The sequence below is a fragment of the Apostichopus japonicus genome, chromosome 3 (genome assembly GCF_037975245.1).
Source record: "Apostichopus japonicus isolate 1M-3 chromosome 3, ASM3797524v1, whole genome shotgun sequence".
NCBI lineage: Eukaryota > Metazoa > Echinodermata > Holothuroidea > Aspidochirotida > Stichopodidae > Apostichopus > Apostichopus japonicus.
In genome coordinates this window covers 21,589,926-21,617,077 of record NC_092563.1, presented here as the reverse complement: position 1 = coordinate 21,617,077, position 27,152 = coordinate 21,589,926, and the positions used below count along the sequence as shown (strand labels likewise).

The 27,152-nt window shown below is 35.8% G+C and overlaps 1 protein-coding gene across 1 annotated transcript in view; it reads right to left on the bottom strand.

Moving 5' to 3' along the window:
• Positions 1–927: 927 nt before the first annotated feature.
• Positions 928–27,152, bottom strand: part of LOC139965649 (uncharacterized) — a 76,797-nt gene continuing 50,572 nt past the window's right edge. The window contains exons 28-37 of the mRNA XM_071968244.1: positions 24,567–24,800; positions 22,138–22,410; positions 20,344–20,400; positions 17,678–17,929; positions 15,857–16,120; positions 13,728–13,976; positions 7,856–8,110; positions 6,899–6,946; positions 6,318–6,425; positions 928–5,807 (exon numbers count right to left, since the gene is read on the bottom strand). Of these exons, the coding sequence (XP_071824345.1) occupies positions 5,632–5,807; positions 6,318–6,425; positions 6,899–6,946; positions 7,856–8,110; positions 13,728–13,976; positions 15,857–16,120; positions 17,678–17,929; positions 20,344–20,400; positions 22,138–22,410; positions 24,567–24,800 (1,916 nt within the window). The 3' untranslated portion in view covers positions 928–5,631. The remainder of the gene's footprint in view (positions 5,808–6,317; positions 6,426–6,898; positions 6,947–7,855; positions 8,111–13,727; positions 13,977–15,856; positions 16,121–17,677; positions 17,930–20,343; positions 20,401–22,137; positions 22,411–24,566; positions 24,801–27,152) is intronic.

Sequence of the window (27,152 nt, the reverse complement as noted above, 5' to 3'; positions counted from 1 at the left end):
TTCACAGAGCGGCACGCGGTTTGGGGCGAGTCTTCAATGCCTTTAACTTAAGTTCTAAGATTGTAAGTACCGGTACGTTGTGTTTTTTTTCGTGTATAAATTCAAGTAATGACAAGGACATTTCTATTATATTTCATTGTAAACTGCCATTTCGTCTACTTTCTCGTCTGCCGAACAAAGAATACCATTGACCGTCCTTTTATCCACGCGTTTCCAGATAGTGGTATAAGGCTTCTAGCAAATGTTTGACTTGAGTTACATTTTAAAGCAACGTATTGTTAAGTATTATTGGAAGATGTCTTAATGCATTGCAATGGGGAGTGAATTATTATAATTTGCTTTCCTTTCCAATTATCAAGGAAATTGGTGGGTGCATGTTTTTTTTTTTTAATCATAGTATGTATAGGCTTCCATGTGATGAATAAAATGCAAGAAACGACTGTAAGACTTATAAATGTTGTCCGAATCGGACGGAGGCGTAACATACATGTTTTTCTTACGAATCTTTCCGTACTTGCAATGACAGTATATCTAAATTGCTGCTTCAGAAATGTTTCTTAATAGCGCCCTCTTTACACTAAAGTTAATTGTATAAAGTTTTGCAATTCTTTATCTAAACTGTCGATAAGTTCCCGCAGAAGTGACAGTCGAGTTTTTACTGTTAAGAGAGATTCTATCGATTTTCTCGAACATGGAACAAGATGCTAACAAATGTGGAAATATTTTATCCAGTACCAGTATATCTAATTTACAGCTTAGACAGGTAAATAAAATATTTGTCCAGAGGATTTTTATATTATCGCAAATAAACCTTGAAATGCAAAAGAACACTTCACCAAGACAGAAACGCACATGAATCGCAGGTTAATAGAAAATGACATTCGAAAATGACCTCAACCCCCACATTTAACCAAAGATTTTTTTCAAATGTTTTAAATTCTCTTTATTTTCGCACCATAATTTATGCTCTTAAATATGCAAGCAGAACAAACAATGCAAATAAATGATAATATGCCAAATCAATCACCTCATTAGATCATTTTAGTTCTATTGTCTGACAATAGTTATAATACTTCTCGATTATAAATTTTGCTGCAAAATGAGTTTCAAGTCATATGCAATTAATAATGACAAAAAGAGGATGGGTTTCTGAAATCGTCATGTGTTTTACAGTGAAATGTTGTATTGTATCAAAACGACAATATCTCAATACAACCAAAACTTACAAAACTGCACACCTGACATGAACTCTTTGACGAATCTTAGCTGTTAACCAGACAATTCTAGCATATTCTACATTCGTTTTGAAATGAGACCCTGAAAACGGTAATTTGGCTGCCAGGGTCTTACATGCACCGTAGGCCTACCATTTGGTGGCCACTTCTAGGTACCGTAGCACACAATTAGAGTAGTGTACGTCCGCCTGAAAAGTTATTCGAAAAACGTGAGTTTTTGTTTGACATGATTTCAGTAATTATCATCATCCTTTATCATGGTTGGATGTTGCATAGCACGAAATAAACTACGTAGCAAGTGTCATCCTAATTTAATAACTGCACAAAAGTGAATACAACATACTTACTGCAAATATGCCAATAAAACCCTTAAGCAAACGTAGAATTGATAATAATGGAGTGACAGATAAGTTCATTTGCTTTTAACCCAAGTTTTCTAAAATATAACCCGAAATCAGCCCAAGGGAATAAAAGCAAACAAGAAGGAAACTAAAATCTGAAGATATATAATAAGTACGATCTGATATGTTAATGAGAAACCAACACCTATCGGCATCTGCAGAAGGAAAATCCAGCAGTGTACACTTCAGTTTCAAAATAACCGTATTAATCGATTTGCAAAAAAGAGATTTATAAACAGTTTAACCAATCAAAATTGAGCTGTTCTGTCTGGTGTCTGGACTAGTTAAAGTAATGTAGTAAGGAGTGGTGAAAATAGCCCCAAAGGAGAGACCAAATTCACCACATATTTGGGCTTGAGTGAGAATTTTGTTTATACTAGACACCTCTAAACGCCCAGATATGCAATATATTTCAATGCTTCACGTGATAGTCGACTGCCAAAATGATCAATTTCGTTTTAAACTCAATCGGTCTATGGGGGGGGGGGGGGGTGGGCAGGAGCAGCGGGGTCACAGACACTCAATTTACAAAGTTTAAATTCAAAAATCTCATTGAAAAGAACAGTATATACTAGGATAAGGTTCCATCCACTCCAGGACAGTTCCATTCTCCCTTAATGCGGGTGATTTGTATAATATATGCCTGAAACTAAGTCATATTATTGATTATCTATGTTGCAATAAAATATTTCTCCTGTGGTTGTTTATAGTAATATTTACATAAATGTGTTGTATTGTTCAATCATTAGTGCTGTAACGTCAGCTATGGAATTGTACTTTGTCAAATTCATTTTAGATTTTGAATATTTTAAGCTTGAATAACTTACATTTCATGAATTGGATACAGTCCTATATCTTACATAATCAGAATTATGATAAATTTATCAATGTTTTTAAGGGTGTTGCAATCATTTGATATTTACTAAATATTATCTGAATGAAACCGATGTATTCTCATTATCATATAAATTGGACCAAAGCCAACCTTTCTCTATCTTCAAATGACAACTCAACAATTGACCAATTTTCAAAGGTCATGTTTAAGTTCGGTATATTCATTGGGTCTAGAGAAGTGAACACTGGCTTTTGGTGAGCTATCTCCATCGAATGTATTCACATATTGACATGTCGTCTGTATTTTGTATAATTGATTCAGTTTGAAAAGAATGTATTTTTTAATTGATGGAGTAAATACAGGCACAACTTTTAAGACTATTTCTGTTTAAAAAATATTTCATTTTGTGTGAAATGAATTACAATAGAAGTGTAATACTAACGAAAACAAAAAATATATTCCACACATTTGAATACCCCCCCCGCCAAACACACACACATACATTACTTTATAGCTCTAGATATGGCTGTATTAACTGTTACTTGCCAGATGAACTTTTTATTATCATTTTAACTGTTACTAAAGAATGGATTGCAATGTCATTTCTTATGTTAGAAAATGTTAATAGTTTATTTCTAAAGTTGGTTGAGTCTTCCTTTAAAAGTCTTCTTTTTTTCTCTCCTTCATTTATTGGAATCATATTTCATCATTTCACAGTCACTGAGAAGTAATGGAGGCTACTCTTATACATGGTAAAATAATTCAGAGAATGCATTTTTGGGCTTCATAAACAAAACATTGTTCATTTACTGGCTCAAGATTCTCAAAAAAAAAAAGTAGCGTGACACATATTGGGAATATTTGGTGGATGTTCTCTGATGAGATTTTTTAAAATCAAAATGCCTCTTTTTCATGAAGAATCTTCATAAAGTATAATAATCCCTTAGTCTATAAGGATTTAAAATGTTACAAATGGGGAAAAATACCATACATCCGTTCAGCTTGATGGATGATGTAACTTCTGTTGAAAGATATATTTATTAAACTTAAAAAAGTTTACATCTTTGCAGCTCGATAACAAGCTATCAGGTATAGAGATTTCTGCTGATGCAATTTCTGCCATCTTTAGACTCATTTAATATATAGTACATGTTTGGATCTCTTACCAATGCAACATTCTTTGTGTCATAGTGAAATAAGTTCATGAAAGGTTTTTCTGGTGTTATGGTATTTATTTGACAAAGGTCAAATTCTACTGCATCTTGTAAGAATTAGGAAACAAGAAACTGAAAAGATATTGACAACATCGGGCTCAACTTTCACATACATGTTAATGAATTTCAAAGAGTTAACTGCTTTGTAAATGCCATTTTAATGCCTTAAATAACTCAAGAATAGGGAGCTAGCTTGGATGGTGCATAGCTTTATTACCAAGCAACCCCCCTGTTTCCATCAAAGTATTGCGTAGTTCTTTAAAGAGATGCTCATCATAGCTGAAGCATTAGGGACCTCCCCAAGCTTTTGCTTGCTGGCTTACTCCTTTACAGATGTATCAATCAATCCTTCTTTCTCCAGTGTACAGGGAAAGATGCAAAGTAGCAATCTCATTCAAAACCTAATACTGGACTGAAACTGACAAAGCCATTTACCCTGTATAGGATAAGGGATGAAATAGCCTACTGCCATAGAGTGTAACAGGTCTCAACCACACCTCTCCTCTGCAGTCAAAATTGTCTCCACTGTTTCTGGTCCAGGCACCCTCTCTGCCCTTCCTCTTTTTAATGTGCATCTGATTAATTGTATCACTGATAAAACATGTCATTGCAGTAGATTATATAAAGAATAAAATGTAATTCCTATCAATGAATTTCTTCAATCAGGGATGAGGCATGCATCCCATGATGCATCAGACTTGTCATTAAGAAGTTACAGAGAATAAGGATCAGCCACTTTGCATAGAATCTTTTTTAAGAACTTCCAGATAAGTTAGACCAGACGCCATAACAGTTATTAAATTCTTTTAATGAAAGCAGTCGAATTATATCAAACGAAATGGAAAACTGTGAAACAAAGACACCTTTGATATTAGAAACAATATTAAAGACCGTGAAATCAAATAAACCCCCCTAAATTCTGATTCAGGTTTATGAGAACTTCTTGACACAATTGATGTTCAAAAGGTTTAACAGTTAACAACTATTCACTATGTTGTCATTCAGTGTCATAATTTTCTACTGTTGCATATAAAACATGTCAAACTTTAATACTTCAGGTAATATTAGACTCCATTCTTTCAATAAACCCCATCACCATCAATGAGCATCATAAGTAAATGTTTCAATACCTTCATTGGTTGTAATTATTTCTGCTAAATTTGCATGATAGCAGTGATAAAAAAAAATTAAATGGTAAAAACAAAAGGAAGTAAAGCAAATAGTATGATTGATTCTTAAAAAGCACAGAAATCTACTTTACAGTTTCTAATTTAGAGCTTGTCTCTTGCTTCACCTACTTAATAATAACTGCATTTTCAGTTGTGAAAAACATTGATGAAAACAGAAAGAAGGATTTTTTATCCTGTTCAAGCTTTGAAGAGATTATAATTACTATTACACTAGGAATCAAAATTTATTCTAATTTAAAAACAAAAGCAAAAAACAACACAGATAAACTGTGAGAGTTAAAGTTAGTGCTTTGCCATCCTTGTATGTACCTTTTGTGTGATCAACATCATTAAAATGAATCAGGCAAATTCAGATACATTTTTTGACATCTTTATCAGGACCATATAAGTATCCTGCTGATGAATTTTACAGAAAGAGAATGTAGGGAGACCTTTAAGCTTGTCTCGTTAAGTTAAACAAATTTCCTTTAAATATTTCCGAACACTGCCGGCAACATTTTTTTCAGCAGATAGTTATTATGTATCGTAGGCAGAAGGATTAGAGACCAGCATTACTTGAACTAATATTTACTATATTATCTTTTATCAATCTTTTATCTATGTGCATAGACTATTACATATGAAATGCTGAAAGCATTGATGTACAAGAATGTTCTTTAAATGTCTTCCTTTGCTAAAAAAAAGAAAAGAAAATTTATACTCCGTAAATAGCCGTAAGTGCAACGAAGATAAAGCTTTTATAGTTTAATACTGTACTCAGTTGATGATGGCTACTTCGTCTTCCTTCACCATCTGGTTTTGTTTGAAAAGATTTTTGGAGACCTGACAGAGGGCAATTGCTAGAATTCCAATGATGATAACCAAGCCACCAACCACAGCCACGAACGGTAACTGCCGATTGAAATCAACATCATTCCTGTCTGTCTGGTCAACTGGGTGAGAAATCAGAACAGAAAGCACAAGATGTTATGATCGAATTTATTAACATGTTAAAACCCACCAATCAGTCTCAAATATCCTCTGTTATATAATAATAGAGCTGAAAATAATTACCTTCTCTCTCCCACACCCATCCCTCTACCACTCCAAAGCTCCTGTTAAATTTTCAAATACTATTCAAATTGTCTGTATGATTCGAGAGTTTCCAGAGATAGGAAACAAAGAAGGCAGAAAAAAAGAAGCAGATTGAAACTGTTTTTCTCTGTTGAAGAAATTATTAAAAGGGAGGTACTACATTATTACTGTTTGTATGTTTAAGAGGTAAAGTACCTGTAACTGCCTTGACAGTTTTAAATACAGTTAGACGTGTTTTACGAGCTGGTTTCTTGTTTATTTGCATCTCAATTGATATCTGTTAAAAGATTCAGCGAGCTAAACTCATAAAATAGATGGCGCCCGACGAAACAACTGTACTGAATCAACGTATTCGGTACAGCACATACCTTCACATAGCATCCCACTGTACTCTTCGGGACAGTGGCAGAAAGATGTACGTCCGTCCTCTACGTTAAGGCAAACTCCTCCATTCAAACACGGACAAGCTTCCGTTTCTGTAGATAGAGAATGAATAGAAAAAAAAGTAAAATTAAATAACAGAACTAAAGAAATGCTAGTTAACAACGTACCACTTGATACGTACACAGCATTGCAGAACACAACATAGCAACCACGAGATTGAGGTGTTTATACATTAGGAAGAATACGGTTGTTCACAATCATTGAGAAAATCATGAGAAAAAGATAAGAAAAAGGTGTTCACATTTATTATACACTGACATTAAAAAGCAGGGATCAGGGCTTCATTCAGCCCCCCCCCCCCTCCGAATTCCATAAAACGAAAAAGAAGTTTAAAGACACAGAACTATGAAGTCTATAAAAAACTGCAATGTTGTTTGTACATCAATGGATGAATACAACAGACCTATGATATCACTTTACATTAAAACATGAGACCTGCTTTAAAATATAATAGTGAATTTTGCTGTAAGTTTCTTTCAAGGGAGCAATGAATTATGCAACATACCATGCTTTGTGAAAGTGATATCGACATCTCTCTTTCTACGTGCTGTGGCTAAAAGTTCGAAAAGGAAAAGGACCATGGTGTAAATTATTCCTCAAAAAAAAATAAAGATTAATATATATATATATATATATATATATATATATATATATATATATATATATATTTATATATATATATATATATACATATATATATATAAAGTTATATATAGCTATATATATATATAGTTTTATATATATATATATATATATATATATATTTATATATAAAGTTGGTTGGTTGTCGTCTATCTTGGCGCAGAGTGCTCTATATTCGGTCGAAAGAGCGATATATATATGTTGAGACTAGTATATATATATATATATATATTCTTTTATTTCTCATTTTGCAAAGATTCTTTAGAAAAATTGAAGGATAGATATACTAGAAGCTATTTTAAGATAAGTTCAGATCACCATGTATCACTTAGAATACTTAAAAACATTTTATAAAAAAATAAAAATTTGGTATTAATAGACCCAAACTATGTAATACGAGTTGACATTCCATCTTTAGGTATATTATGGTGAGGTTTAAATGGTCCATAGTTGATGTTTAAAATATGTAAAATTTCCAAAATAAATGAACTACTTATTATTCCCCTCAATTCTTCAAAATGATTGTATCACATGAACACATATTTAGACATTTGAAAAAGACTATAAAATTGTGATTCAAGCAAATTAAAGTAGTTTACCATACTTGCATGAAGCCATGTGACTTAGTTTATAGCACAGTAAAACTTACAAACACAAAGGCTGTCATCAAACAAAACTATGCATAGCATGTAAATAGATATTGCAAAAAGACCCCCCCCCCCCCCAACAAAAAGAGGGTTGAAACTGTAACAGAAATTTGATACTTTGTGATCATTTTTGCATTTTTCTCTTTAAACTTTAATATGGAATTACCACTTACTCTGTAACGAAATCAAAAATTCACAAGTGGCAGCATTGCCTGCAAGATCAACTATTGTATAGACCACATTGGTGATGTCCCCGACTCTGAAGCTATCTCCAGGAGAATGGGTTTGATTGGCCCTGATGGTGCCACCTTCATCATCATAAGTTGGTTCCATCCATGGGATGTTGATGTGAAACCCAGCAAAAGCAGTTGGTAAGATGTTCAATATCATATCATTGGGACAGGACAGGAAGACGGGTGGTATGGTGTCTGTGAATAAACACAAATAAGAATATTAGGAAAATATATATAATAATAATGCCGATGATGACGACGACGATAATACTACTACTACTACTACTACTAATAATAATAATAATAAAAGTAACCTGCCCTCTCAATCAAATTCCAAGGCAATTTTCACATTTGCCATAGAAATGTTGACCTTGTTCCTAACGATTGGTAATTTGAGCCCCAGTATCAAGTAACAGCTTTCTACTTTTGAACCATGGAAACATTCTCCATACTGCATGCTCCGATTCAATTTCAAGTAGCAACCAACAATGGTGCATTCGTTTTGATCACATGATTATTTCTTTCATGTTTTGTTACATAAACGTGAAATTACAGTTTGAACTACCAGTGGCCCAAAACTAGTTACAGGTAAAGTGACATATATGCAATTATGTCTTCAAGGTTCTTCATTTCATTTTTCATGAATGTTGACAAATATCTCATCTTGGTGTATGTTATATGTCCTGTTCATGAAAGGTTCCTCTATTATATTTAACTGTTTGTGTACGCCGGCCTAGTATACTAAGGGGCAAATGGATACTTCCAAAGAGTGAAGGGAAGGGGGGGGGGGGGGTATGCTACTGTTGATGCCACTGTGTGTATGCTACTGTGGACCCCAGTGTGTGTATGCTACTGTGGACCCCGCTGTGTGTATGCTACTGTGGACCCCACTGTGTGTATGCTATATTCGAATAATTCCAACCTTTAGTTCCCAATTCAATTCTCTGACTCTTATTTTGTGTCTTTAATTTACAAGGACCACAAAGAATCAAATTTGACAACTAAGTACAGACACCACATTTTTTTCCACTGTTATGAATTTATTGGCTTTTGAATGATTAATTTTTATGTCAGAGATACAAGTTAAATCCTAAAAGAACCAGTACTGCAGACTTCACAACCAAATCTATACCTTACCTCTTAGGGGAGTCGTACCACAAAATCACAGAATGTTAACCCTCCAGATCTTTGCATAATATTACCAGAAACGAGAACAGTAATGCCGTGCTTGAACGGTTATGACGAGGACGAGCCTGTTCTCATGTGTGAAAAACAGCTACTTCAGGATGGAGACATTAACCCAGTACATGCAGCTAGTAGCAATAGAATACTAATACACATTTCAAGGTAAAAGAAAAAAATTGCAAAGATTGGAAACGATACATAATGGAGGAATATTATCGGAACACAAAACAAATATGTTATAAAGTTATTTGTGATAAATGATGTTATAATGTTATTAGAAGTATGGAAGAATAAAAAAGAAATTTGGGTTCCCTGGATGATGTGCCAGACATGGCAAAACCACCCTTCGTGAGACAAACACTAATCCAATAGGCCCTTCTGGTTGCCGGAAGGTTACCCTGAGGGATATAACTGACAGGTTTGATATTACCAAACATATATGAGGCAAGTGATGCTGTTAAACTCACCAACCAGTTTAATAGTGTGCCACCAATTAAAGGGAGTTGAACTGTCCAATCGATTTAATGGTAGTAACTGAGAGAGTCTAACTAACCAATGAGCATGATGGTAAATAACTGAGAGAGACTAACTAACCAATAAGAATAATGGTAAAGAACTCAGAGAGTCAAAGTCACCTATGAGAATGATGGTAAAAACTGCGAGAGTCAAAATGACCAATGAGAATGATGGTAAACTACTGCGTCCGTTGGGGGTACAACTTCAAAGAGCGGACCGCACACGACACCTTATCCTCTGCGCGATGGAGGAAAAAGTATCAATAGAGGCTAAGAAGATAGGTGCCAGTAAGAAGTCTACTGTCTGTGTCTTCGACAGAAAGGACGGATCTGGGACCAGTCCATCCCGCGCAGTTCAAATCTCGTGTCCGCCTCCTGTAAACCCCTCGTGGATAACACAAATAGCAACCCTGAAGGTATTGACCTGCTTCTCGTCCTCAAACATCCCGACAGTCGACAAAGTCGGAGGAACCTGGAGATCAGCACGCCATTTTTGGTACACTCCGAGTCTCGAATCATACAGGCGAAAGTTGGAATGTCGCCTGCTGTGGGATGCCAAAGAGGCAGCTTCCTCCGCAAGACCATCGTTTCGGAGGCAACGCGTGACAATTTTCATGCAACCAGGTGGAGACACTCGAGGTGATCGTGGACACTGTAACCACAGTTTTATAAAAGTTGCAAATTTTGTAATTGCATTTTCCCTTTTTGTTACTGTCTTTGATACAAACTGGTTATGCCATGGTAAACACAGGTCAGTCTACTGTGCGTGGCAATACCAACTAAATTGGGTCTTGTGCCCAAATGTGATGCATGCACACACCAAGTATGAGAAGTATCAATGATTCCCATGGTTAGATATCATGATAAAGGCACTTCAGAGATTGACCATTGCTGACCTCAAATGAGATTTGACCTCACAAGCAACAGCATTCTTGTACTCAATATGGCAAATCCATACACCATGTAGCCTATGACAAGTATCAAAGACTTCTACCATGCGAACTGTTTTCAAGGTTTTCAGGTCTGACAAATGTTTATAATGTACTCGCTATTTGGCATAACCGTGACTAATAGTCTACCCGCCAAAACGCAAAATTCACTCGCCACTATGACTGTTGTTCAATCTCCATAGTACAGATCTACAACATCAATACTTTCTATGAACAAAGGTTATAGTTACATGGTGCTACATAATTGCACATTGGAAAGTTTCTATGCAGTATAAAGTTAAACTTTTTCCACCAAAAGTAAGTGATGAACAAAATAAAACATGTCGCAGAATCATAAATAAGCAGCTTGGCATAATGTAGTGTCTTAAACAAATACAAATAAAACATCTGCAAAAATACCTACAAAGATAGCTTGGCTTCTGTTACAGAAGGGCTCCACTAAAACAAGTCATATATGAAACAGTAGCTATAGGTGTGCGTGAGTACCTCACTGCTACTTTGAAACGCTACTTACTAATTAGCACGAGTCATACTATTTCCGAATATGTTATTTTGCATTTTAGCTGCAGATTGGTGTTCGAAAATATCGCTATTACTTCATTTATCACTGCCTCAATCAAAGCGATCGTTTACGCACTGCCAAACTAGATCGTTTTATACAATTAATTCGCATTGAGATTGGTCAACCTTCCAATAGCACTGCTGTATGTACAAATACACCTTTTTGCACGCAATGTATGTAGCCAAAGTATGCTCCGGAGTTACGCAATGAGGGCTATGGGGATTTTTGCGTGGGTCTTGATTCTATTCTATGGATGACCAAAAGCCTACTTCCAATGCCAACAGCTCCGTGTGCTTACGAGGCGTACTGCACGTGTTATTTACTAGGCTGGTCGTTGGGAGATTTAGAAACAAGATTCCACAATTTGGACTCCACATGACCTTTGAAATTCATAGAAAACAATATACTAATTGTACTTAACATGTCAAAACTACATACTTAATGTGAGACTTGTCCAAGCTTCCCTTCTTGAGATATCATGCTTCCAATATTTTCACAATTTGAGCGTTAGTGACCCCAAATGACCCTCCACCAAAAAAAATAATAGGCTTCTTCTACTTAATGTGGTACTTCTTCACACAAGATACGAGATTGATCCAAGCTTTTCTCCTTGAGATACCGTGATTTCACGGTTTTCACAATTTGACCCCTGGTGACGCCAAATGACCTTTGACTTCCTATAAAAACGATTGCCTTCTTCTACTTAATGTGGTACACCTAACCACCAAATAGGAGATTAGTCCAAGCTTCCTCTCGTGAGATATCGTGTTTACAAGGATGGCATCACACACATACGCACACACACACACCTAGGCCAGGTGTGTTTTACATTCAAACAGAGGATCCCCTTGTTTTTTTTTTCAAAGTGCACGTACCCTAGCATAGGCGTACGGGACCATTTCAGTTTGGGGGGCAGAACTTTCTTTGCCCGAAAGTTCCCGTGACACTATCTAAGCGGAGCGCCACCATCGGTTGGCGCGTAGCGTACAAGAAAATTGTTGCAAAATTTTCACCAATTTTTTTGGAAAAACACATTGCAAATTATTCTCCTTTCAGTAGGTGCCCAAAAAATGTAGCCCTGATTTTCCAAAATTTTTTGGTTGGGGGGGGGGGGCTGCAGGCCCCGCCTCCTACGCCTATGTGTACAGGACAGATATTGCACGACATGTGCAAGATTACGTGTTGACAGATGGAGAGACAGGGTGAACAAGGACGAGCAGACGGCATGCTTTAACTTATATACCAATATGCAAATGCACAGCTCAATAACAGACAGGTGCAGATGCTACAATGTAGTGCATTGTTTGCATTCATGTATTGTATGCATTTTCAATAACATTACACATACCTGTATAGTTTACAGCCCATAACTAAAGCATGATTCACAGTTAAAACAATACATGGATGCTCCCCTGCATTGCCAACAAAAATATAGATGGAAATAGTATAGAAAAAACCTTTTAGGAATTTTTAAAACACCTCTTGATGAATTTTGACAATATGTTCCAACGAAACTAGAGAGTTGACTTTTACACCACAGCAATTGGTGCAGAAAGACATTCAGAAAAGTAGCTTGTGTACAGGGGTTTTATTATTGACCTCAAACTATAACCTTTGACCTACACTATAAACAGATACTTGAGGGTCTGTTCTAGCTCATTAATATTAATCTTCACATAACTGTAAGATTCACCAACGATGTAGCTGTTGAGTATGTTTGAAATGAACTCATTGTTTTGGCAACTGGTGACCTCAACATGACCTCTCCCAATATCTCAGCTGAGAACTCAACATAAGCGGCTATACATAACAAATGTGAAGTTCATGCAAGTTATGCCCAATGAGTCATCATATTTACAGGCCAAGTGTATTACATGTAAACAGATGCACGACATGCAGCCAAAACATGTAATCACCTTGTATATATATTCCTTCTGCATTCAGCAAAGGAATCAAAATTGTCATCTTGCACAAATTCTTCTTTTGATATCACTTTAATTTATGCTTGACAATATAAGACCCAGTAGGCTGAATAAATACTGTAACTGTTTATTAACTGATTTTAGAATTTAGAAAGAGAAATTTTGTAGAGACCAAAGCAATCATACAACACACTACAGGTAAAAGACTTTTCACAACTAATTGCAAACCTCCAGTCATGAAATCTCCAAATAATCCTGGTTCTCATTGAGACAATCTACAGCCCATAAAAACGTCTGTAAAAAATTACGATAAACTGTTCTTTGGCTAAAGTAGTGCACTGAGTCCGGTCAGCCTTTCAAAAGTTGGATACATGAATACAATCTTTCTAAACACATGTATGGCAACATTTTAACAGTTAACATAAGCAAGAACAAATTAGTGTCAATTTCAATCTGCATTTCATGTCTCAAGTGTATTTATTCCATCTCCGTGTCAATAATAGTTTACAGGCTTTTAGGTCTAGCAAACAGCAGAATCTTACACTTCCTTCATTAAATATTTCTATTCACTGCCCATACTCAACCAATGTCATCAAACTGTTCCTAACAACATATCTGAATGAAAACACAGACTTCACACTTTGTGATTTTACATTGAGGTAGCATAGTTTTACTTACCCTCCACTACTATGATATCAAAAACACAATCAGCTGTGTTCCCACTTGGATCTGCAAAGATGTAAGTCACTGTTGTTGTTCCTGTCTGAAAGAACTGTCCAGGTCTTCGTGTAGCTGACAGAACTGATGCTGTTCCTGAATTGTCTGTAGCTGTTGGCTCTGTAAACTCTGCAACAACACCAACACTATTTAGCGGTATCCCTAGTGTAATATCATTGATGCAGCTGACAACAGGTGGTATATTTTCCACTGTGGAAAAAGAAACATTATAAAGTCAAATATTGAGGTCACTGGTTCTTAATTGAAACAATAATTACTAGCAGGGATAATGGTTATTCTATACAGTAGGGTAATTATCATAGAAATAAACAACAGTGTCTAACGGGTGTTTTCAATAATCTCGCATGAGACATAATAAGGTGTCATCTTATTTCCTTTACTGGACAACGAGAGAGTAATAATGCACAAAAGTGTTCTCCGACCTCCTTTTCTGGTAACAGAATGTGATAACTCAGTTTTTCTCCAAAAGTCTTAGACTGTTAATGATAAAGCTAGTCATAGTTCAGCTACTGAACTTGATGAACAAACTGTGAAAAGTCTTTCTATTTCAAAGCTTAATCATTCCTGTGCAGGCTTTAATATCAAACTAATATGAAAAGAGGTCATGTTAAAGGACAGAACCATTGATAGAACGATCTCTTAAACAATTACAATACAAGTTAACCCTCTTAATAAAATACAACATTAATTACTTCTGTGCAAACATCAGGTGCTTGCAGCTGTATGTAATGCTACACACTAGAAAATGATTGCTTGAAAATATTTTATCCAAAGACTTACCCCTAAAAGTATTACTACCTATATAAAATAAGTTCCAACATGAACTCAGTACATGTACTAAACCAACTTCAAATAAAAACAATAGTATTAAAGAGATGTGTTCCCTCCTCTACTATGAAGTTTATATGTCTTTTTTTATTATCCATACACTTGAATAAAGGTTTGATAACATGTCCACTTTTGACTTTCATTTTCCAACAAAAACTCACTTGTAAATATTGAGTAATTGTTTGTCAGATAACAATGACAGGAATTTTTTGAAACAATCTGAAATTGTTTTTCATCAACTTTGCTACACAATACACAAGCACATAAACAAATAAAGAGGTATTTTCTGGCTTAACCGTTTGGTTAAATTTCATTTTGCAGTGGGGACCCCCTACCATCTTGAAATGTTAGTCCAGTCTTGTAGAGTTTAAACTCTACAAGACTTAACAGACATTTAAATATGGTAGGGCATCCAGTATGTTGGCGAAACCAAAACCTCCCGCAAGAAGCGATTCTATGGTCACAGATCCACAGTCAACACCATGAAGACTGAGACCCCAGCTGGAGAATACTTTAACCTTCCCAACGATACCATTAATGACATGTCCCTACAGGGGATTGAATCCTTAGGTAGCCAACCTGACCTAGTACGAATCAGCATAGAAAGGCTTTGGAAGCAACGCCTTCGCACCATTCAACCTCATGGGCTCAACATTCAGGAAGGACTTGATTTACTTTTCTTCTGTTCCACCCCCTCCTTCTCCCCTTGGTCCCCCCAATCAATCCTCTTCTCATAGCTCTCTTCCACCCGTTTTGCCATACCTTTCTGCCTTAGTCCTTCTCCAGTTTATTCCCTACCCAATCCTCTCTTTGTCCCTCCACTAATTATCTCCTACCTCTCCTATTCCCCTGTTGGTTTCTTTCTTCCTTCTCTGCATCCCTTGTCTACCAATTCCCTCATATCTATCTCTTTGTGTTCACCATGCTCATTAACCTGTGTGTATTCTGTGCGTGTTTTTGTCCCTTCTGTTACTGTTACTTGTCATTTAGACTTTCATTTCATTTCATTTTAAAAACTTTGAAAAAGATCCTGCTACGATCGAAACGTCAGGCCAACTTACTCTACCAATTTCAATTGGTTTCTTACATTCACCAAGCTAGAGCTATATATTAGGTATGCCGATACAAAAGATGTGCTTTTTGAGTTATTGTGTTTTAAAAGGTTCTCATACTCTGACTTATTTTGACTGCAAATGACCTTTGAAAATTGACAGATTGTAGTTATTTATATCTACATTTACCACTGAATACTTGGACAGTAAAGCTGAAGTTGCATTCCGATAAAGCTCCGGCCGAGTCTGTGCAGGTACAACGAACGGTTGTCTGGCCAACGGGAAAGAGATCTCCACTCTGTTGATTACATTCTGGAGTGATAGAGCCCTCTGTAAGATCGACACAGCTACCAATATCCTCCCATGTTACAAACTGACCAAAGTCTCCCTGAAAGCTGGTGACAGGTTGAACGTTGGGACAAATAGGTGGAGATGGAGGAAAGTTGAAACTAGCTGAAAGATATGAAAAAATAGGAAAATTATCAAAAGGACATCATTATTAAGGCTGGCTTTCTAAGTCTTTATTATGTTTCTTAAACTCTGTAGACCAAAGCAAAATTTCCATGAAAGCTGGTGACAGGGGGAGGGGCGGTCTCCACCTTCGCCCCCCCCCTCGGCTACGCTCCTGCGGTTAGAAATCTTGTAGGAAACAGGCCAAATGGAAAACCAGTGAACCCATATCGATGTGGATCATACATATGATTGTACGTACTCATACACAAGAGATGTACAGACATTATGATAATAATGAATTACGGAGAAAGATTTGCTTGGACTATTTCTGCAATTTTAAACGACAAATGTAAAAAGCTCTATGAAAAGAAAAAAATTAAATACTTGTATCACCTATCACCTTGGTAGCATTGAACAGTGAAAATAACCACCATTCTTTGGAAGTCAATTTTTTTATTTGTCACATGAGGAATAAGAAACTGATCATGTTCAGATCTCACTTGTGTTTTGAAAGCTGCCAGAGATATATTTGATATGCATATGTCAAATTGTATGAAAGACAGGTGGGAAAAGTCAACTGATTATTATAGACATAACAAAGACAAACTTCACTTGTCACGAAGAACAATAAAGCAAAATTCCGACTATTATGTTACTCACTTGTAATAACCTGGACAGTCACAGACAACAGGACTCACATACACATGGATAGTTATAACTTTACATGTGTCCGTTTCCCATTACATAAATAGATGCCTTAGCAGTTAACCTTACATAACAAATAATTCAATACGTGTACTTGTCCTAATACATGAATAGATGCCTCAGTGGTTATGCTATGTAGCTATCCTTTTCTTCTATATATTTATGGATGGATATTGGTCCTGATATATGCCGCAGCGGCAATGAATTGCTAAGTTATATGGATATATTGGTCCTGATACATAACCATACACCTGTCTGGCTATCCTTTTCCGCTATATATTTATATATAGATATATTGGTTCTGATACATGACTATATACCGCAAAGGCCTTAAATGGCTAAATTATATGAATATATTGGTCCTGATACATAACCATACACCTTTCTGGCTAACCTTTAGATGGATTCTGATACATGACTATATACCATAGCGGCCATAAATTGCTAAATTATATGGATATATAAGTGCTGATACATAACCATAAATCTGGGTGGATATCGTTTGCTACTATATATTTATAGATAGGTAAACTAGATGGATATATTGGTCCTGATACATAACCATACACCTTTGTGGATATCCTTTGCTACTATATATTTACAGATGAATATATTGGACCTGATATATGACTATATTTTGAATATCGCTATATATTTTTAAAGGCTCTTAAAATTGGTGATGAAGCTTATCAATTAAACAGTATAAATCAATACCTCTGGTACATTACTAAACAGTGGTTGGGTATCTAGTCTCTGTACGGAGCTAATCCTCAGCTGTGACCATCTTAAATATAACATTCAATGTGATTACAGCAATCATTAACCTTAAATGCTTGAATTTGTCAATCTTACCATGAAAGACAGTTACGAAAAAGCTACAACTAGCAGCATTTCCACTTGCATCTGAAAATATGTACACCACATTGGTCGTGCCAATTGAAAAGCTTTCTCCTGGTCTATTAGAACGTGATGTCATTATCACTGTTCCAGATAAGTCGGTGGCTGTTGGTTCCGTCCATCCAACAACAGCAGTTACAGACCCTAACTCAGCGTCAACATCCAGATGATTGGGACATCCAGAAATTGTTGGTGAAACTGTATCCTCTACAAAAAAGAAAATAAGTGCAACAGGTGTTACTCAACCTTTAAGCTAAAGTATTCAAACTCAGGATTCCACTTTGGACATTGGATCCATTGATTTAATGACAAAACTGCACAATTTCAGTAAATATGTTGTTCTATTCTCTGCCTGGACTTCAACTTGCCTCTGATAAACCAAAATTTGATGGGGCAACATTAGAAACATGAAATATTTGCTATAGAGCAGAAATTGGTCAAATGTTTAGTTCATTTGGCCAGCCACTGACTTACTACCTAGAAACTCAAAACACTCTACAAATCAAATAAGTATCAGCTAGAAATAGATCTTTAGAGAATGATAAAGATATAATAAGGAGTACCAGACAGGACTGATCAAACTTTTCAAAACACTCTACAGATCAAACAAGTAATAGCTAGAAATAGTTATGTCGCATCTCCTGTGGATCATTACTTTTGAAGGTAATTCTACGTTTTCAAGGTTTTAAGCCAATTATTTGTTCAGAATTTGAATAATAATTCACTTCAAAACATACCCATAATGTTGCACAAAATTTCATCTATGGACAACCAATACAGAAAAACACCCTTCAATCCCTAACAGACCGGTCAAAATTGCACGAGTAGAGGGAAGTATGATGAAGAATGTTGGTCAAGGAATTTTCGAAAATTCAGACAAAGTTAATTTATTGGTGTACAAATATAAAATCTCTTATAACGGCTACTATAAAACTCGATATCATCAAAAAATATGCTGGAGGGCGGTCTCCACTCTTCGCCCTCCTCGGCTACGCGCCTTCGGTTAGAGATTTTGTAGGAAACAAGCCAAATGGAAACCCAGTGAACCCATATCGATATGGATCATACATATGATTGTTCGTACTCATGCACAAGAGATGTACAGACATTATGATAAGAATCATGAATGACAACATGCTATGCGGTCACAGAAACGACCACGGAAAGTCATTTACCTCATGCAGCATGTGTTGGATGAAGTTTTAGCCACCGCCAAATATGATTGGATATATAATCTCAAGCATTACTTTCTATTTATAGCCACAAAAAAAATTATGCCACCAAATATTGGGGGAAGGGGATATTGGATACTACCGTACATCCCCACCTAAAATATTGGGAGGACATGTCACCAGAGTCCCCCCCCCCCATGATCGCTGCCCATGTATATATATATATATATATATATATATATATATATATATATATATATATATATATATATATAAATATATAAATATATATATATATATATATATATATATATATATTTATATTTTTATATATATGGTTGCTACAGCCCTATTTTCCTTTTTTTTATCGGCAAACCAAATTTCATTACGGATGCGCTCCGTCTAGCTATTCATTTCGGGAAAAAATTAAAAACTACTTTCAGTCATATATAAAAACAAAATGTGACGCGGTTAAAAAGGCCCTTTGCAAGGAATTTGCCAAGGGAGGGGCAAAGCTTGTAAGCAAACTATCTAAGCGTAGCGCCAACATAAGTTGGCGCGAAGCGCAAAGAAAATTTTGGCCGAAAATGCCTCCCTGATTGCTGGAAATGGCACTTCCCAGGCCTTGTAAGTTGCATCTAGGCATTTTCTATTTTGAAATGACTAGCGATATCATAAAAAAAATACAAAAAATATGCTAAAAACAAACTATGCCACCAAATATTGGGGGGATATTAGATACTATTTTCCCCCACCTAAAATATTGGGGGGGGGGGGACATGTCCCCCCGAACCCCCCATAATCGCCGCCCATGTGAGTGGTTAATGGTACTGTCTGTGGTACAGTCTACTATTCAAAGTTCATGTAATACTGAACTCTAGTTCATGTCAGGAATGTTTTAAGTTCAAAGTTTGCTTCTGTTGTTAACTATAGTTTTGCATCAAGAATTTGGTCATGCATACAGTTAACTATCAAGCATCAGAACTTTGCTCAGGTTTTTAAGGTTATTACAAATGAAAATAAGACTGACAACTCTTTAAAGTTCTTTTCTAAATACCAAAACATAGTTCACAGCAGGAATTTGTTTATTTATATGGTTAGAGTTACTGAGGCTAATGTCAAAAGTTGATTTTTGTTATTGAATTATATTTTATGTCAGAAATTTGTACATTTCCACAATCACTTTGAGTGCCATTTTCACAACCTTGTTACTACATTCACATAAAATGAACAAAGAGATGAGTTGGCAGTAGTGTCCGTTAAAAAGGTTTGTGACAATTGTCAGCCCAGAATTGAAGAATGTGAATTCCTGAACAGTGGTTGGTTATCACTATCACTGGGTACTAGTCTCTGTATGAAGCTAATCTTCAGCTGTGCTCATCTTAAATATAACATTCAATAGGATTACAGCAATCGTTAACCTTAAATGCTTGAATTTGTCAATCTTACCTGTAATGACAGTTACTACAAAGCTACAGCTAGCAGCATTTCCACTTGCATCTGAAAATATGTGTGGTCAGGCCAACTAAAAAGCTTTCCCCTGGTCCTTTAGAACGTGATGTCATTATCACTGTTCCAGATAAGTCGGTGGCTGTTGGTTCCGTCCATCTAACAACAGCAGTTGGAGTTCCTAACTCAATATGAACAGACAGATCATTGGGACATCCAGAAATTGTTGGTGGAACTGTATCTTCTACGAAAAAGAAATAAATGCAACATGTGTTACCCAAACTTTGAGCCAAAGTATTCAAACTCAGGATTCCACTTTGGACATTGGATCCATTGATTTAATGACAAATATACACAATGTCAGTATAAATGTTGTTCTATTCTCTGCCTGGACTTCAACTTGCCTCTGAAAACCAAAATTTGATGGGGCAACATTAGAAACATGAAATATATGCCAAAGAGCAGAAATTTATCAAATCTTTAGTTCATATGGCCATCCACTGACTTGCCACCAAGAAAATCATTTCAAAACAGAATTTCTAATTTCAAATGCCAGTCTTTAGCTACTTTCTTCATACAGAATGTCGTCTAACAGCTTGCATAATTGGTATATGCCTCACCTTGACCGTGTGTTGTATACGTTATGCTTAAATTACTAGAAATCGGTAGAATACGCTAGAGCAACAAATACATATGATGGAGCAATATTCAGTCCACAGCCTCAACGATTAAATTGAAGAAGAAAATAAGTGTGAAAAGAATATAGTTGAAAATGTTTACAGGTACAGTAAAGAGTAGTGAGAAAAACCTCGACCAGTTAGCTGGCAGTACAACAGTCAGTGTAGGACTTTTGTCTATGCAAGGCGACCTGGACCAGCTAGCTGGTAGTACAACAGTCAGTGTAGGACTTTATTCTATGTAAGGCTAGCTTTACTGTCCTAGTGCTCAATTTAGGTATAGGTATGCTCTGTAGTGCTCATGGCCATGTAATCTAAATTTTTAATTCAATTTAAATGTTTTATAATTTGCTTGTCTTTTTCTTCAAAATTAGACCTTGTATTAAAGAAACTCTAAGTGCGCCCCAAGAACTCATTAATTCATAATTCTTTAATCAAAAGAAATGGGTTAGAATTTCTTGATTTGGATATTATTTAGAACAATATCAGTGTTGTATTAAACAAGAAGTAAATCCTCATACATATAGCTGAAAGTGTTAGGGTATAAAACAGACTACAAGTTCTTTGGCAGGTTGTCATGAAAAGGTCTCCCTTTGATAGATGTAAATACCAGCTAGGAAATCCATCGATCCAAAGCAACAGAACATATGTATATAGTGAGACCTTTGGCACCATGATTGTTGCAGAGTAAAGTTGAAATGCAGATTTATTTAGACTAAGATGTACCAGAAGAAATGGTTCCTATGTAGTTTTCCAAGTCTTAGGGTTTCATGATCGCTAAGTATGGTAATGGAAAATTGTTGCCCAAGAAATGCAAAACTCCTGTAGCCTGATATGATAATGAACAAAAGTGAATACTGTTTGCAGCTTCATATTCAATATATATATGAAATATTTGCTAAAGAGCAGAAATTGGTCTTCCAAATGTAAATTGAGAGGGTATTGTAGACGCAAATGAGTGCAGTGGTCATAGTTTGAGCTGTTTCAGGAAATTTTTATAGTTAAACAATGTTCCTCTTCAATGTGATATTCCAACATATGTTAAAACTATCTACAAATTTATACAATTTGCCATTGAGTAAACTGATTGCATGGTAAAAGGATACGACAAACTGACTGGATCTATCAAACTTAAATGGTACAATTCTAACAATCAGAACACAATTTTCTGTATTTCCAGAGGCATCTGAGCATGTGTAGACAACATTGGTATCACCAACAGTGAAGAAGGAACCAGACGTGTGGGTCCTCGCTGACACTTCACCAGTACCCGAGATGTCAACACATATAGGTTCTGGCAAGTTATCAACAACCAGGCCAAATTCCCCACGTTCCACACACTCTGAGATTTCAATTGGCAAATTAGTGCAAACTGGTGGAGTGGTGTCCACTGACAAACAAGGAAGGAAACAAAAACAGAATATTTCATCCACAGAGGTAAAACTAGTCTCACAAGTATATCTGTCTGATTCTTTCATTAAATAAATATAATTGGCAATTAGATATCTAAACTCAACTGATAAAACAAATAAGATGGTTTCAAACATTGTAATTTCTTTCTTATGATTGCTTGATTGTTAGATCCTGTAATAACAAAACTTTAACTCTAGTAACATTGCCAAGCAACAAATTAAACCCAAAGTCAAACTGCAATACTGATGGTTTCCAGTATGCTTCCTTGCAAGCAGAGTGTAAAATTTGCCTTTTTGTCCTGGAATTGAACAGGAACTCGTACATGCAAGATGAACAAATCTAGTCCTTTATAATTAATTGAGACAGACAGGACTTGTTAGAAATAGCTATATAGAGAATGATAAAAATAAAGCTAGGAAGTACCACAGACAGGACTGTTGAAACTTGTCAAAACACTCTACAAATGAACAAGGAAAAGGGTCATAGTGTTTTAATAACTAAAAATAGCTATATAGAAAATGATAAAGATATATCTCGAATACCACAGATAGGACTGATCAGACTTGTCAAAACACTCTAAACACTACTTCAAATGTGCATTTGATCAGACAAGGTGAAATTTCATAGCGGTTTGACATTAAAACCACAGTAAAACAAAGTAGTAGTATGTTAGGCTAAGTGGCATAGACAAAAGAAGGGGAGAACGGCCTGCGTACCATGGCCTCTCACCTTAGACCATCAGTTGGGGGAAATGATACAGTCAAGAGATTTGGCATTCACCCAGGGAAGAAATGGACCAAAACTACATATCTAACTCCCCCCTCTCATTTTCAGGCTCACACTAAGTATATATTAGCACAAACTTGCACATATAGCTACTTATAAGCCTAATTTATGGCATGGATATCCTTTAGATTGGTCCATTCGATGTCTATTTTCTTGAAATCCCCCAATACCCTTCATAGGAGACTGCTTTAATGACCATAGGGCAACACCCACCCCACTTCCCTGTTGAAAAATCCTTGATTTGCATTTAGCCCTCACACAAAGGTTCAGGCCTCTACCTAATGAAGTGAAGGGAATTTATTATTATGTATCACAACAGCCATCCATTTAGAGCTACTAATATAGACCTAAATTATGGTCTCAATATACAAATATACATATATAAATGGGAACTTATCAAATATTGCATGTTGTCAAAGATAAGTTACAGAATAGCATCTGAAATATGGCTTAATGTAGTTATGAAATGACAGGAGTTTTATCTAGGGACACCTTCTAGGTTCACAATATAAACCCTGTTGAACTCAAATGACCATTGACCTCCGCAGAAAACAATAGGCTTCCTGTACTCAATGTGGTACTCCTACATACTAAATACGAGGTCTGCTCAAGCTTCCTTTCTTGAGCTATCGTGTTTACAAAGTTTTTGACAATTTGACCCCTGGTGACCCTAAATGACCTTTGCCCTCCACAAAAAACGATAGGCTTCCTGTACTTAATGTAATACTTCTACACACTAAATATGTCGGCACAAGCTTCGCTTCTTGAGATATCGTGTTTACAAAGTTTTCACCTTTTGATTGCTAGTGCATGACTCTAAATGACCTTTGACATCCACAGAAAACAAAAGGATTCTTGTACTTTATGAGGTATATCTACACACCAAACCTGGAGTTGGTCCAACATTCCCTTATTGAGATATCGTGCTTACAAGGTTTTCATATTTGGACCCCTAGTGACCCTAAATGACCTTTGACCTCCACAGAAAACAATAGGCTTCTTGCACTCAATATGGTTCATCTACACACCAATCATGATGTTGGTGAAAGGAAAGTTGAAGGAGTATTTGGATCATTAATCCAAATTGTGAATACTGTTCAATTGCTTTTTTCTGTATTGACTTACTATATTCAATACATTTCATGTAGAGTAAACAGTTTCGATAAAAAATTCCTGTAAAAGTAAGTTGGCCTGACGTTTGTATCCTGTCAGCATTTTGCAGTTGACAAAATAACGGTGAAAACAACAAACACAATAGCAACAATGCAAATTGTCTTGAAAAACATAAACTAGGAAGAATCTAAATCAATATAAAAAAAACAGTTAATAATTTAAATCATCTGATAAAGTGCCCACCTGTCTGAACAAGTACAATGAATTCACAGTTGGCTGTGTTACCAGCCGGATCCATATATATATACATCACAGTTGTTTGTCCTATCAAAAAGGGATCTCCAGGACTGTGCGTTTGAGTTTGCAGTGTAGCTGTTCCGGAATTGTCAGTTGCAGAAGGTTGAAACCATACAACTTGTGCAGAAGTTTGTCCCGTTTCAGTTTGAAGTGGTGATGAAAAGCTTTTAGCTATTTATGTAACATATAGATTCACTTCTACGAATGTAGTTTGAATAAGAGCTTCTGAAACCACTTTACCGAGATCAATCTGAAGTGATCAAATTTGCCTCTACATAATCCATTTAACTGTTTAGAACGTTCTTTATTTGTTACATAGTCACTATAAAACAAATCTTTAATGAATAATGGCCCTTGAGTAAACTGATCAGCATTAGTTCAGGCAAGTTTGATTAATTGTCAGAAATCATAACTTCAGTGAAATAAATTGCAGCAATAGGACAACAACCAAGACACATTAATACTATTATGATACCATTTGTCCGTGCCAAAGTTGAAAAGTGTTGCAAAAATGACCTTTTTATAGAATAAGAAATTAATATTGACATGCTGATGAATCTGAATCTTCAGCACACTAGATTTAAGGATCTTAGAGTCTACATTAACAAATGAGATGATATAAGATAAAGATTCGGAAAAGTGAGACGCACGGAAATGAGGTCATTCTGCATTGTAGTAAAAGGTGACATTAAACAGTCTACCACATATCAAAAAGGAATCTGCCTATGTAAATACATTCTTTGACTAAGTAAGAGTGAGGACAACTCATTTTTTTACAAACAACTTGTGACATACATGTATGTAGCAAGAATTGTCAATCAACTAACCGAAAATGAAAGCCATTTTCAGCAAGGTTGTCTGTCACAATGAAACAGTTTCATTTAAATCTAGTGAGATGTATATGACCATACTTGGTAATGGCAGGAAAAAAATATCTGCATCAAACTTTGAAAGATACTCAACTAAAAAGCTGCTGTTTTATAACCTACTGTGAAGAAAAGAGTTTTGCTTTATAGTTTTGAACTATTTTTTCCCCCGTTCACATCACTGTCACATGTGTGTGGCTAATGTTACTGACAGTAGTACAATGTTCATGTAATACTTCCTGTACTGAATTCTAGTTCACCTCCGTCACTGAACTACAGCTTCCATTAGAATATTGCACACGTGAGTGGTTAATTTTACTGACAGTGGTATAGTCTACTATAAAAATCTCATGTAATACTTCCTGTTCTGAATTTGAGTTCATCTCTGTCACTGAATTATAGCTCCCATTAGAATATTAAACATGAGGGTGGCTAATGTTACTGACCGTGGTACAGTTTACTATACAAATTTCATGTAATATAACCGTTAAGAATTCTAGTTCACCTCTGTCACTAAACTATAGTTCCCATTAGAATATTGCACACGTGAGTGACTAATGTTACTGATAGTGGTGCAGTCAACTCTTTAAAGTTCAGTAATAATTCCTGTTAGAAATCTAGATCACCTCTTTCAATGAACTATAGTTCCCATAAGGATATTTCACATGTGAGTGGTTAATGGGAATGACAGTGGTACAGTCTACTATTACTACTATTACTAGTCTGTAATACTGAACTCTAGTTTAATTGTGTCAGGAATGTTTCAAGTTCAAATTTGCTTCTGTTATTTAACTATAGTTTTTCATCAAGAATTTGGTCATGCAAACAGTTAACTATCAAGCATTAAAACATTGCTTAGGTGTATATGGTTAATACAACTGAAACTATGGCTGACAAATCTTTATAGTTCTTTTATAAATACCAAAACATAGTTCACAGCAGGAATCTGTTCATTTATATGGTTAGAATTATTGAGGCTAATGTCAAAAGTTGAGTTTTGTTATTGATATATATTTCATGTCAGAAATTTGTACATTTTCACAGTCACCCTGAGTGCCATTTTCACAACCTTGTTACTACATTCACATAGAATGAACAAAGAGATGAGTTGGCAGTAGTGTCCGTACAAAAATTAGTGGCAATTGTCAACCCAGATTTGAAAAATGTGCTGGGATCTTAAGACCGCACAACTACAACATCATCAAAGGCATCAAAGAAAGTAGATGGAATCCATTGTACGGTAGTCCCCGGCAAATCCACTCGCAAAGAGACTAAATTTAGGCAGGATTGCTTAACCGATGCAACATAATAGCATTGGCATTAGGATTCAAACACCAAGGATGTATTAAGCTATGAAATCAGCTTTTTACTGATCAGGTTAAAAATCCAAAACATCATACACACCGGCACACGCCATCAACATTGCATAGATTCCTTTCGCCTCACGTAGATGTTTAATACGTATGAGCAGATGGACATTTTTAACCGATTTTGAGCTAGCAAGTCAGCTCTGCCACCAACAATCACACTAATTATTTTATTGAAGAATGAGAGTTACATGACATAGTTCATACACTATGAAATGTTTTTACAACTTACTGCCACAGCCAAAGTCATCCAGTATAAATCAAGGAGCATCTTGCCTATTTGGAGATCA